Raw genomic sequence first — 13,666 nt, forward strand, 5'->3', positions numbered from 1 at the left:
ACATAAGCCGAACACACACACACACACACACACACACACACACTCCTCAAACATACATTCTTATCCATTATCGCTAAATCCGTTCCCATTTAAGTATGATGTACCAGACACACGCTGCACCATTAATGTGGATCAAACTTTAGATTTACAGTCCCCAGACCCTAACCCCGCAGGCCAGCAGATAAGTACAGAGTAACCTAACTCCCTGACAAGCACTTGAAACTAACCTTCGCTACGCTAATTCGGGAGTTCCAACCAAAATCAATTAAGCGCATCAGTGCGCTTAATGTACCCAAGATCGTCTTTAACATCCTGTGATCAATGCTCAGTATAAGATACAATCGTATAGCGAAGGACACATAACAGTTATAATGGAGCGGGGTATAGATCTCTGGTCGATATCAAGATAATCAGACGAACAAGGAGGTGAAGTGAGTGGGAAAAGCTAACATGGAAAAGGTAAACAAAGTCGTCGTTCTTTTAGGAGAGGCGCGTTCGTGTGGAGTGAGGCTCCAGCACTGGTTCACTGGTTTATTTCCCATCACAAGGAGGAACAAAGCTACTACCTTAACACACCAATATCCTAGGAAGAAAAAAATAATGCTCCTCTGAAAATAGAGAAATCCTTTTTGCCGGACATTTTCAGATTTTTCAGATGGTTGAAATGACGACTTTTATTATTACTTTTTTTTTTGGACAGAGTTAATACTTCACGAAGCCGATATTTTTCCTAGCACAACATCTCAGCATTTACGGGACTGACCAGAGCCGGAACTTGAATGAGCTAAAGGCCTTTGGAATTGGAAGGTTTTGCTGAACGGATTCAAAATCTAGAAAAGTAGAATTCTGCCTTGGCGTTTTACCTTGCGATGATGGACGGAATTTCTTAATATATAATACAAGAATGATATCAGTCTGTACCGGACGCTTACAAGAACGTGAAGAAATATGCGTTTGACATTCTTTTCGTCTTTGGATCTGCTTATTAATGTGAGCAAGCGTTTTCAAGAGGGGACTTCAGAAAAATGAAATATGACAAAGCAACTGCCTCGCTCTTCAAGCCACGATCGATTCTCGAGGAAAAATCAAAAGCGGAAATCGCACTAAGCTATTATGGAAATCATTTTTTCTATAGATTATCTTTCCTTGGAACCGAAAATAACTTCATAAACCATTTCACTGATAGGAACTCATATTGGCAATATATAGGATGATGGTTTCTTTTGAAACTTATTAGTACGATTAAGAAACAAGGAAAGAAAAATGAAATTAGGTCAGTGTTATTAACATAAGTTCACAATCAGTATCGAATCTGTCAACTGAGATCGGTAAAACATGAGGAAAGTAGTTGAAATATAGTTTCGAAAGTATAAGCTACCACAATATGGAAAAAATGTAAGTGAAAAGTATATAGTGTCTTCATTACGACTCACAATGTAAGTTAGTTGAAATATAGTTTCGTAAACTATAAGCTACCACAATATGGAAAAAAAGTTAGTGAAAAGTATATAGTTCCTTCATTACGACTCACAATGTGAGTTGGTTGAAATATAGTTTTGAAAGTATAAGCTACCACAATATGGAAAGAGTGTAAATGAAAAGTTTATAGTTTCTTCATTACGACTCACAATGTGAGTTAGTTGAAATATAGTTTCGTAAAGTATAAGCCACTACAATATGGAAAAAAATGTAAGTGAAAAGTATATAGTTTCTTCATTACGACTCACAATGTTAGTTGAAATATAGTTTCGAAAGTATAAGCTACCACAATATGAAAAAAATGTAAGTGAAAAGTATATAGTTTCTCCATTACGACTCACAATGTGAGTTTCTACGTGTGTGTGTGAGAAATCTTCTACTTGACAATACATACAGTGCGGCTCAGAATGCATTTGAGATTTACAATGAAGCTTCTCTATTGTACTCTCTGTCGTCTAGCCTAGCCCAACCTCCAACCTCACATGTTCTAAAACCAAAACAAAATAAATTGTCTTTTCTTATTAAAGAAAATCTCTTTTCATTAAGAGTAATGGGAATTAGAAAAACATTTGAAGTACTGATAACAATACATTTGCTACTTGATTCTAGTCTCTGATATATATATTGAGATTAAAAAACACAACTTTATACGCTAATGGAACTATTAGCAGGATTGCCAAAGTTAATGGGATTCATCTCCATTTCTATTTCCCGCGACCTGATGGCTACCAGATGGAAATTTCTTGTTCATGTTTTCGGTGGATTTTGTTTACAATTTTTCCAAGTGGTGTCAATGCTATCCTTTTTGGGTCGTTGTGTGTCCTCTAATCCAAGAGTTTATTTCAGTGGTGTTGTTTTTGCTAGTGGTATTCAAGCTGGGTTGGTTTGGTCGTGATGTTTTTTAGATACTGTAGTGGTGTACACAGTGGGTTGTTTGGTAGTGGTGTTCCAACTGAGGTTTTTGGTAGTGTTATTTAAGCTGGGATATTTGGTAACGGTGTTTAATGTTGCGTTATTTGCCAGTGGTGTTCCAGCTTGAATGTTTGGTAGTGGTTTTCAAGCTGAATGGTTCGGTAGTGGGGCTCTAGCTTGGTTGTTTGGTAGTGGTGATCAAGGTGGACTGTTTGGTAGTGGTGTTCAAGGTATTTGGTAGTGCTACTCCATCCAAGGCCATTCGCTAGTGGTGCTCAAACTGGGTTGTTGACGAAAGGAATTAAAGCAAGACTAATTAGCAATGGTATTCTAAGTCACCTTCTTTCGTGTGGTACTCAAAAGTGGATCCATACTCTCGTGGCTGGTGTTTTTCCATGACCTTTTGGATCCAAAAGGTGTTTTTCCTTGACCTTTTGGTACACCACACTGCTCAGATTGAATACCAATCAGCTTGGGCATATTGCCTTACCTTTCGGCCACAGAGCCCCAAGCTTACTCACAGGATGGGACGAAGATGATGACTTCCAAACTCAGACACCAACTTCTACAGTTTCTCGCTCAAATCTGCCACTATTGCTGTATCATCAGCAAACAGCAACTGACACACTTTACGAAGCCCTCTCATCTTCTACTGAATGCATACCCGCCCCTCGCTCTATTATATGCAGTAACGAAAGTTTCTCATATTTTTCTCTCACATTCTTCTAAGACATTTCTTCTGTTGAGGCTATGCAAAATAAGATTGCCATATTTCCTTAACACCTCTTTCTAAAAATACTTAGGAAATATCACAGATAATGTTCTTTATAAAGAAAATATATAAACTTCAAGCAGGGGGAATTCTTTTTTCGGTCGGCTATAATAAAAATGTCTTATAGTGTTCATAAAAAGAAAAGGGTGGATGTTTCCCACCCCCACACCAGATGTGTCGCATCTGTGCTGCTACCAATGGCCGCCTCAGCTCTCACGAACAACAGAAGCCACTCATATGACGCCCTCCCTACTCTCTCTGGAATGCCTTTCCTTTTAACATTTTCAAATGGATAGATCGGTGGGTAGATAGACACATAGACGTAGATATGTTAGATAGGTAGACACATATACGTAGATATGTTAGACAGATAGACACGTATACGTAGATATGTTAGATAGATAGACAGTCAGATTAGATAGACACAGATAAGTAGATATGTTAGACAGATGTATAGATAGATAAATAGACACATAGATACATAGATATGTAGAAGTTAGATAGATAGAGAGACAGAAAGATTAGATAGACACAGATAAGTAGATATGTTAGACAGATGTATAGATTAGATGGATTAGACACATACATACGTAGATATGTATGAGAGATAGATACACAGACATATATAAGAGATCATAATGCTTAGCTTCACTGCTCATTCCCGTTACCTGACTTAGTGACATACTGTTGCAAAGGATCTAAATCTACATTTACTGAATGAGGCCCACCTTGCTTCACCACCATCACACTTGATCCAGACGATATACATCGAGACGATCATGTATTCACGACGCTTATATTTACGACGCTTATATTTCTCTCTTCGCACATGGGATCATTGAAGAACTGCCAAGAGTCAGAGCGGGAGGAGAAAAAAAAAAGAAAAACTCTATCAACCACAAATCGATTTCATAAATGTAATTTCTGTTAGACCAAATCACTTCGGGGAATAGGTTACCTAAGAATAATCAAACGCAGGCATTTCGATAAGATACAATATTGAATTAGTTGATCAGTCGGATATAAAAGCCAGTAAGAGATGACAAGAGATGTATAGCATACACAGACTTCACAAGACCTTTGATATTAATCCTCGGCAACAATGATTATCAAACAATAATCGCAGAATTATATACCTAGTGAAAAGAGATTGTCTTACAATCCTCTTTCCACCTTATCATGATATGATCATTTCTGTGGATTCGTAACTTAATTACTTTCTCGTCCATATTGTATTACGTTTTTCTTATATTGTCCATAACTCAATATTATTTTTTTTGGATCTCTGGATTCTTCGAACATAATCTATGGTTTATCTCTCGCACCTCCGCCGGACACACACCAACACACACACACCCACACACACCCACACATCCTCCACACCATGGGGCTGCCTGGTCCCTCACTTGTATAGATAATCTATGGCTCCCTCCTCACCTCACCTCCTCACCTCAACCCACACACACACACACACTCATCATAGTATGTGGCGGGCGGCTTCTTTCTCACCCCCACCCCCACACACACACACACATTGTGTAGGACGAAGGGAATGAAATGAATGAAGATATGGTAACTGTAGAAAACAGAATTGATAAAGAAAATTTTGATAGGAAAGAATGTTGACAAGATGGGACTCCACGAATATAATAAAACTCCGTTACGCTACAAACAGGTAATTAGAGAGTAAAAGTAATCAGAGCAAACACATATGTGAACATATGTTCTCTACACCATCAAAGTTTACGAGAAATTATAATACTTTACAGGTGTCAAAATTATCATAAAGTTTTTAGGAGTCAGGGAAAAATTTTCAGTCTTCTTTACGGAGACGGATAATCTTGGTCTTCTTTAAGGAGTCAGAGAAAATTTCAGTCTTCTTTAAGGAGTCAGGGAAAATTTCTGTCTTCTTTAAGAAGTCAGGGAAAATCTTAGTCTTCTTTAGGGAGTCAGGGAAAATTTCAGTCTTCTTTAAGAAGTCAGGGAAAATCTTAGTCTTCTTTAGGGAGTCAGGGAAAATTTCAGTCTTCTTTAAGGAGTCAGGGAAAATCTTAGTCGTCTTTAGGGAGTTAGGGAAAATTTCAGTCTTCTTTAAGGAGACAGGGATAATTCTAGCCTCCTTCCTGTAAGGCCTTATGCGAGGCTCATCATGTCAAGGCAGCGCTGCTTTTTCTTACCATATCTTTCCCATCTTGTTCGCCACAGACCCTATGGTGTCTGGAGGGCGAACCATTGACACAGATGCTCACGAAGGTTAATCACAGAGTTACTTTAGTGTCTTCCATTCATTTTGCCGTTGCGACTGGGTAGCTATCGATGTCATAAGCAAATCTCGAGAAATAGAGACTGCTTGAAGGGTGTTATCAGTCACACATGATGGGGTACGTAAACCTGTTTACTGAGGCAAGAGAAGGAATCCATGACCCTGTGTGTTGAGAGTAACTTTGGGGTTCGATTTCGAGTGTCAAATGAGATGATGCAAGGTGGTGTCAGCAAACACATGGGGCCAATTAGATCTGGATGAATCTTCCTGTCGAGTGGCCAACAGCGAAGACCTGGTTGACTGGTTGACTGGTTTATATACATGGGAGCTCTTGGGCAACCGAGGTACCAAGAGATCTGACTCGAGAATGATGTTACATGCTGGAGGACATGTCAGTGTGTAGGGGGTAATCATAAACACCGAATCTACAAAGACTGAAACAGGAGAGTTAAGCGAATGGTTCCCTCAGTCTTCTATTTGTTTTTGGTCTCCGGTTTTATAACAAGAGCCGACCTAAATCATGGACAGTTCCCCGTCAGTGAGTTGAACTACCTTAACCATTTTTCCTTAGCCTTTTGGGGTTGGGTCTGGGGAGAACAAACCAGTAATTTAATCCTTATTATTAGTGTAGTTATGCATATGGTTCGTCCCATGTAGATACGAACAGGTTTAGTAATAATGGATCGAACGTTTGGTTCTGGATGTGCGTATGTAAGGGGTGATAATCAGTGGTTCATATATCCAATACCTGATTCTCCTAATTAAGAATAGGAATGGAGTTGGTAAATTCATATAATAAATGACTGATATACAGGAAGGAGTGTGTTTTCTAAGTTGTTTCTTTGGTACGTTAGTACTTGGGCACTTTGGTAGAAGCCAGAAGAAAATGTATCTTTTTTTTTTAACCCGATTTACTTATACCTTATACAGTTTTTTTTTTAACCCGATTTACTTATACAGTTTTTTTTTTAACCCGATTTACTTATACCTTATACAGTTTTTTTTCACCCGATTTACTTATACAGTTTTTTTTTAACCCGATTTACTTATACAGTTTTTTTTTAACCCGATTTACTTATACCTTATACAGTTTTTTTTTTAACCCGATTTACTTATACCTTATACAGTTTTTTAACCCGATTTACTTATACCTTATACAGTTTTTTAACCCGATTTACTTATACCTTATACAGTTTTTTTACCCGATTTACTTATACCTTATACAGTTTTTTTTAACCCGATTTACTTATACCTTATACAGTTTTTAACCCGATTTACTTATACCTTATACAGTTTTTTTACCCGATTTACTTATACCTTATACAGTTTTTTTTAACCCGATTTACTTATACCTTATACAGTTTTTTAACCCGATTTACTTATACCTTATACAGTTTTTTTACCCGATTTACTTATACCTTATACAGTTTTTTTAACCCGATTTACTTATACCTTATACAACAACCCAGTTGTCGTACAGGACTTATTGTTGCACCCTGGATGAATTTGTAATCAGTTAGAGGATTAATGGTTCTTCTCTGCGAGGAAACGAGTCACAATTAATCGTTTTATTTGTTATACGAGAGAATGCCATCCATGGCTTGAAAGGTTAAACCACACAGAGACTGGGTAATTGCCTCGTTCAACTCGTTACATACTTGACGTCATCAGATCCAGTGAACCTATGTCCTGAAGCTAAGACGTTAAGATGATTCGTAGGCTCAAAATTGCTCCGTAGATCGATCGTAAGACTGTGTTGACCAAATTAACACATTGGATGTAAATAGAGAATCAGACAAACTTCATAGTGTCGACTTGAAGCTCATATGTCAAGCAAAAAGGTTCACAAAGACTCGGAAGTTTCGAGCAGGGTTCGTTCAGGTGAACCGCTGGTTGAGTTGGTTCCGGAGGTGAGGTTGTATCTCGGCCAGATTCGAAACCCAGTTGTTGGTCCAGCCACAGACAGGACGGTCTTCAGTGCTTAACATGTAAGTTGATGTATATGCAAGTTTTATTTTATTGTATTTAGATATTGAAGTTTTTGAATGTTCATTTTCTTATATTTAAGTTTTTGTATATATCAATAAAATGTTTAGTGTTTCAGACCAAGGAAGATGACTGGGCGAATGATTCTGACTATGCTGGTGTTAGGTTTTGGCCTAGCCGCTGCTTCATCACCACCTGGTAAGAATGTTTTATTTTCGTATGAATTGGTTTGGTAACGATGGATTTATCTTGAATGTTTGATATAATAATCTCTCGTATTTCCATTCTAGCTCATTGTCTAAAAGTATCCTATTCTCTTTTAAAGGTTACCACAATACGAACTGCCTACAAGCCAGTGAATGTTGCAGACACCCTCCGGAGACAGAATCGTACAAAGAATGTTGTGACGGACACGGATGCTGTCCTAATTGTAACGATGTCTACCATTACGAAGGTAACCTTTCTATTCTAATGTACACGTAAGCATACTTGTTAAAGCTATCTACCCATAATTCTCTACGGTGATGTATGGTTAAGTATTAAAGTTTGAGCCAAGTTCATTTTAATTCTTCTACTACAGGACATGGCTCGTATGACGTACGCAACCTCTGTTACGACGCCATTGAATGTTGCCTCCACCCCTTCCTGTCGGAAGCATTCCACGAATGCTGTTTCAACCACGGATGTTGTCCCTACTGTGGCTTACTCACGAACGGTATGTAAAAACGACGTAAAATTTCCATTCAATAAGATTAAGACAAATTCAATGAAACTCCTTCTCCGACGTTCGTCATATTTTCCATCTTATGTCTTAAAAATAAAATCAAACATGCACAAACTCCATACATTTAAACATTTTTTTTCATCCCATTAGATTTACATCTATTCTTAAAATATTTAAAAATCCTAAACTTTCATGCCTCTTTATCCAAAACTTAATTCGCATCACTTTGTGTATTCCTAAATCCCTTGATTAGTGCTGTATATCCCTAATGAAAGGTACTATATGTCACTTTTCGACCATCTAGCTAGTACTTATATTCATAATGCATACAAAACCACAACTTTAGTTCACTCATTCGGGCGTAGTTTCCAAACTTTCTGCATGTCGCGATTAATCCTTCTGCCTATTCTTGCTATGACATGCACATTACCATACATTATACTTTGACTTTAATCTCCATTGATTCAATACTTCATGCCGTACACTAAACCTTATTCTTACGCCTATTATACAAACCTATTTTCTAATCTGACAACTTCCAGGTTGTTGCTACAACGGTGGGTTCCACTCATGGGGCAGCGTTATAACCACCTTCCCAGACTGTTGCGTGGAACTGCTATGTGGAGCTAGACTCGTCACCTCTCCTCCCTACCTCAAGCCTGTCGTGATCCCACACTACAAACATCCACCTTCGGTAAGACTTGCATTTAACTGTCTACTTGTTTAATCTTCAAATGGTCTTATTCTAAACGAAGTCTTCCCGTAAACTCTTACTTTATCTAAATAGCATTCTTTAAAATTTTAAAGTTTCGCCTAATTCCCATTTTAATAGTACTTTAACCATTTCCCAGACTTTAAAGTCTTTGATCGTTCGTACACTAAACCTATTCCTGTACATAACTATCGTATGGATAAACAAATAAACAAAGATTTAGACACTAAAAATAAACTATCGTTTTACCATTTGAACGTCAAATAAACAAATGTTTTCCCCCAGGTCATCACTGTGACTACTTCAAGAACGACTACTGTGTGGATCACTTGGGCATCATCCGGGCCGATGGCTCCGAATGGCTGGAAAATCCTTGTCGTCTGTGTCGATGTGACAACGGCCGCGTCAGCTGCCACTACGTGCCTCCCCAAGACTGTCCCCCAGCACCACAACCACACTGTAGGGAGCTGCCAGGCGACTGCTGTCCATCCTGGGATTGTGACGCTGATGGGTGACTATCTCTAATTCATATTCTCCCCCTCAAATCCTATTCTTAAAGCTATCAGATCGGTCAATCTACGACCGTCTTTCTAGTGGAATAAATGACAATCTCGCTTCTATTCCTTTTTAAACCGGTATCGTTGCCCAAATGACTTCATGTTACTAAGTGCAACCACTCTGAATAGACCTATGCACTTGTCAATTCTTTATAATGTTCAAGGGAAACTTTAATTTTCGCTTCTACATTATTACTTTCACTTTGCCCTTACAATATTCATAAAACCAATGACGCAAAGAAGTTATATTCAATCATAATGTATAGTAATTTTCATGTTTAATTTCAAAGGAACTATTTATATAATATAACATTACCATACGACAGATGCTTTAAAATGTATAACAATTTTTCAATTTATACTTCAATCTTGCTACATTGTATCTAACAATATGATATACTTATTAATTTGATGGCATCTCTACCGTAAATCTCTAAGTTAAACTACCATATTAACTTGACACTATACATTATCTTTACATCAACCACTTTTTCCAGCACATGTCCTGACCCCCATACCTTCGGTCATGCTTGTGTACATTACTACGACCACTGCCACACTGACTCTGACTGTCCACCAGGACAACACTGCTGCCTCGTAGCTGGCTGTGGCAGGCAATGCGTACCAAGTAAATATTAAATCTTTTTCTGTGAACTTCTCTAAGCAAAGTAAACCTTGTATAACGGGAATGAATTGTATTCCTATACTTTGTTACTGCATGACAATCAAAACTTTAATTTTTTCACAATCTAACCGTTCCATAGTGTATTTCCACCCTCCCTCGCAAAACCTTCCTTTCCCCCATTTACTATGTGGGTTAAAATTTTAGACCCCATATATTTTGATCAATAGCAGGTCTTAAATAGCGAATTTGTTTCGCATCCAGACGTGAATTCTTTACATTTTCTAAATTTTTTTTCACGCACGTAACTATGCTACTCCAATTACTAACAGTTGACTTAATTTATCTAAACGCCCTCAAAACTTTAAAATTCAATCGTATTGGGACGTTTTTCTTGCATTAGTTTTACATTCACCTAGACTAATACATTAACTTGCAAAGCTTACTTTCATTATATTGCATACTTTTCAAACCTTTTTTTTTTTTTCTTCCAGTCGTTCCAAAATGTCTCAATACACCTCAATGCCTCCGTCGAAATGGAGATTGCGCACATTCCTGCAGAGGTTTTGACATCTCTCTCCCTGGCCTCTGTAACTCCGAACACTGCTTCTGTTGTGTGCCAAGTAAGTATTGACCCCAAATACTCGGTCACCCTCAAACACTCTTCAAGTTAAATATACTTTCTAACTCTATTAAACAAATTAGATTTTTCTCAATAAAATGCAACGTACACATCTCGGTAAAACTTTCACTATAAACTTTCGGAACTAATTCTTCATAACGACTTTAATTACAACTACATTTCAAATATTAAATTTTCTGTTTATTGTTCATTACTAATCAATCTACTCGTGAATAGCATATGTCTTTGGACCTGCAAAGGTCCTTATAATCTATTCTACTTGTGAAATTTAAATTTTTGAAAACTCTTACTTTAGGCTATAAGAACTTCCCTAATCCTGTTCCCATGCTACCAATAACTTCTACTTTTCCCGAATCTTAAATAGAGCAATATCCATCGTTTACATATCTCTAAATTTCCCCATAAATGATTACTGTAACTTACTCTTGGTTACAATATTAACGATTTAAATGTTTTCATACATGTTGATGCCTTAAGCAAAATAGTAAGATTAAATGCTATATCATAATCATACTATCCACTACGTAGAATATTGACTACTCTAAATACACTCGACTGAGTACAAAATCTTTTCACCTAGCTTTACTCCTTTAACAATATCTACAAATTGATCCCTACCATAACTGCAAAATTTCGTGATCTATTAATTCCACTAAAGGAATTCTAGTTACTGTAGCCGTAAACACTCCATTGCAATAACTTCAACCACTTGTACCCACAATGAAAAAAAAAAAAAATTCATTGGAAAATATTCTTCTAACATCTTGACTACAGAGCAAAAACTTTTCGAATTAGATTCGTAATTCTAATTCCTTCCCGTGCTACCTAAACTACATGGTTTAATGTCTAAAATGGCACAATTTTTCCATCGTTATCCAAAACAACTACACTACTAATTTTACTTATTCTTATTGATCGATTTTAAACACATTCTTAACAGACTAAACTTCCAGGAGACATTCGAACCTGCCAAAGAAATACTGATGCGTGCCGCGCCCTGCGTGGAGAATGTTCCAATAATTGTGACTTTGGTCTGAAACCAGTCCAGGGTGTGTGTGACTCCAGTAACTGCGTCTGTTGTGTTCCAGGTTTGTATACACTTTATCCAAAGACATTACGTTACTCGTAGTGTAACATGCTGACCAAATCATGAAATTTACAATACGGGATTAATTCTGTTAAAACTACGAGAATAATTTTTTGAATTATTAAAACGCCAGTAATGCTTTGTCTCCCTTACGGCTGTGGAAGTAATGCTTTACAAACCTGTCTATCAAAACTACAAGAGTAATATTTTATATACTTCTATTACACCTACTCGATACTATTACAACTACGGAAGTAATATCTTGAACTTCTCCATTCCAGAATCTGAACCATGCACATTTAACCACTTTGCTTGTGCTATCAAAGGTGGTCATTGTGAACCTTCCTGTCCTCATAACGAGGATTCAGTACGCCACTTGTGTAACACTGACAATTGCCTCTGTTGTATTCCACGTAAGTTTGTCAACTGGAAAAGATTCGGTGTATATTCCGCCCTTATACACCCAAGACAGTCTACTCGCAATGTTCATATTATAAGTTGGACAAATCGCAATACTAAAAAAATTCTTGTTACAAATCATTGCCGTATTTTTCACCGACTAAAATCTATTCATTATATTTCCTCTTACAATTTACCAAATTGTCTTGGTCTGATTCATACAGCCCATCTCTCAATCTTTTTATCCAAAATACTCCCATAATATTCCTACTTTGCTGGATTTTTCTCTTAAAATACAACCTTTTCAGACAATTTCCTTGACACCAAATATTTTCACATGGACCAACAATATTTTGTGCAGGATTTGTACAAAAAAAACCTTGCCATTAATCTGCCTCCCGTAGTTGCAATTATTTCAAGAATGCAGTACTGTTGTCCTAATCATAAAATTTTAATATAATTGTTAGCATATAACAAATTTAACTTGTGAAACTTTTATACAAGTTACCTAGTTGTACTTTTAATTGGTAATACTTTCATTACATTACCTTACATTCTCAAATTTAAATTTCGCATTACTCAAACTACTTTCGCAGGTGGTCAAACGTGCCAGAGAAATACTCTTGAATGTAGCCTCTTGGGTGGAGAATGTGCCAGTAGCTGTGGTACAGGTGAAAAACCTATACCTGGTGTGTGTGGCAATATTAACTGCGTCTGTTGTGTTCCAGGTGAGTTTTCCTTCTACTTGATATTTTCAATACGTCTATACTATTTCGACATTTCTCAAAACTGACGTGGATAGAAATGAATTTATTTAAATTGGGTATCTTTTTTTAGATTGTTTACTTAAACATTATGACTTAAGAGGATAAAGCATAGAATCTAGCCATCGTCTGTTATATGCATATTAACGAATGTACGTACCACATTATAGAAAATCTGGTCAGTTTCTTTATCTGAATAGATTTTAACCTTTATAAAAGTTAAATAAACTATGAACCGCATTATTAATAGCAAGGTGTGGGGAAACGTATTGCTTCAACAATATGAAATTCTGAGTTCACAACTTAAATGCTCGGACGATGTACTATGACCTAAAAAGTGACTGGACGATGCTAAGAAATGTCAAATTTAATTACTTTTATAAGACCATTGCAGATATGCCACAATCTAATATTAATTTGATTTCGGATGAAACTAACATTAAATCTAATACCTCCCTCTGCAGAAATTAGCATTTGTACGCCCAGCACCTTCGCCTGCCGTATTAAGAATGGTCGTTGTGATAATGTATGTGGCAGACATGAAGACTCTGTAGATCACCTATGTACCGGTGGCTGCCTTTGTTGTATTCCAAGTAAGAAATATTTTTTAATTTATCTTTTCACCACCCTTGAAATTTTCACTTAAATGACTTGGTCTTGAGTATTCCCCACTAAGAAAATTAATCTTCCATGGGATTATCCAGTACAAATTTGACTTGTAAATTATTTTGCTAACTGCAACCATT

At 36.9% G+C, this 13,666-nt stretch overlaps 2 protein-coding genes and 1 long non-coding RNA gene across 3 annotated transcripts in view; 2 read left to right on the forward strand and 1 right to left on the reverse strand.

Moving 5' to 3' along the window:
- Positions 1 to 13,666, reverse strand: part of LOC139765226 (uncharacterized) — a 269,229-nt gene that overhangs the window by 85,792 nt on the left and 169,771 nt on the right. The window lies entirely within an intron of this gene.
- Positions 1 to 13,666, forward strand: part of LOC139765304 (uncharacterized) — a 34,353-nt gene that overhangs the window by 14,868 nt on the left and 5,819 nt on the right. Inside the window, exons 22-25 of the mRNA XM_071692693.1 lie at positions 11,624 to 11,758; positions 12,039 to 12,170; positions 12,753 to 12,884; positions 13,385 to 13,513. Of these exons, the coding sequence (XP_071548794.1) occupies positions 11,624 to 11,758; positions 12,039 to 12,170; positions 12,753 to 12,884; positions 13,385 to 13,513 (528 nt within the window). The remainder of the gene's footprint in view (positions 1 to 11,623; positions 11,759 to 12,038; positions 12,171 to 12,752; positions 12,885 to 13,384; positions 13,514 to 13,666) is intronic.
- On the forward strand, positions 7,347 to 8,824 carry LOC139765230 (uncharacterized). The gene is made up of 5 exons (XR_011716611.1): positions 7,347 to 7,414; positions 7,523 to 7,610; positions 7,738 to 7,866; positions 7,993 to 8,127; positions 8,679 to 8,824. It is a non-coding gene; the product is annotated as an uncharacterized lncRNA (long non-coding RNA).

The sequence above is a fragment of the Panulirus ornatus genome, chromosome 53 (assembly GCF_036320965.1).
Source record: "Panulirus ornatus isolate Po-2019 chromosome 53, ASM3632096v1, whole genome shotgun sequence".
Taxonomy (NCBI): domain Eukaryota; kingdom Metazoa; phylum Arthropoda; class Malacostraca; order Decapoda; family Palinuridae; genus Panulirus; species Panulirus ornatus.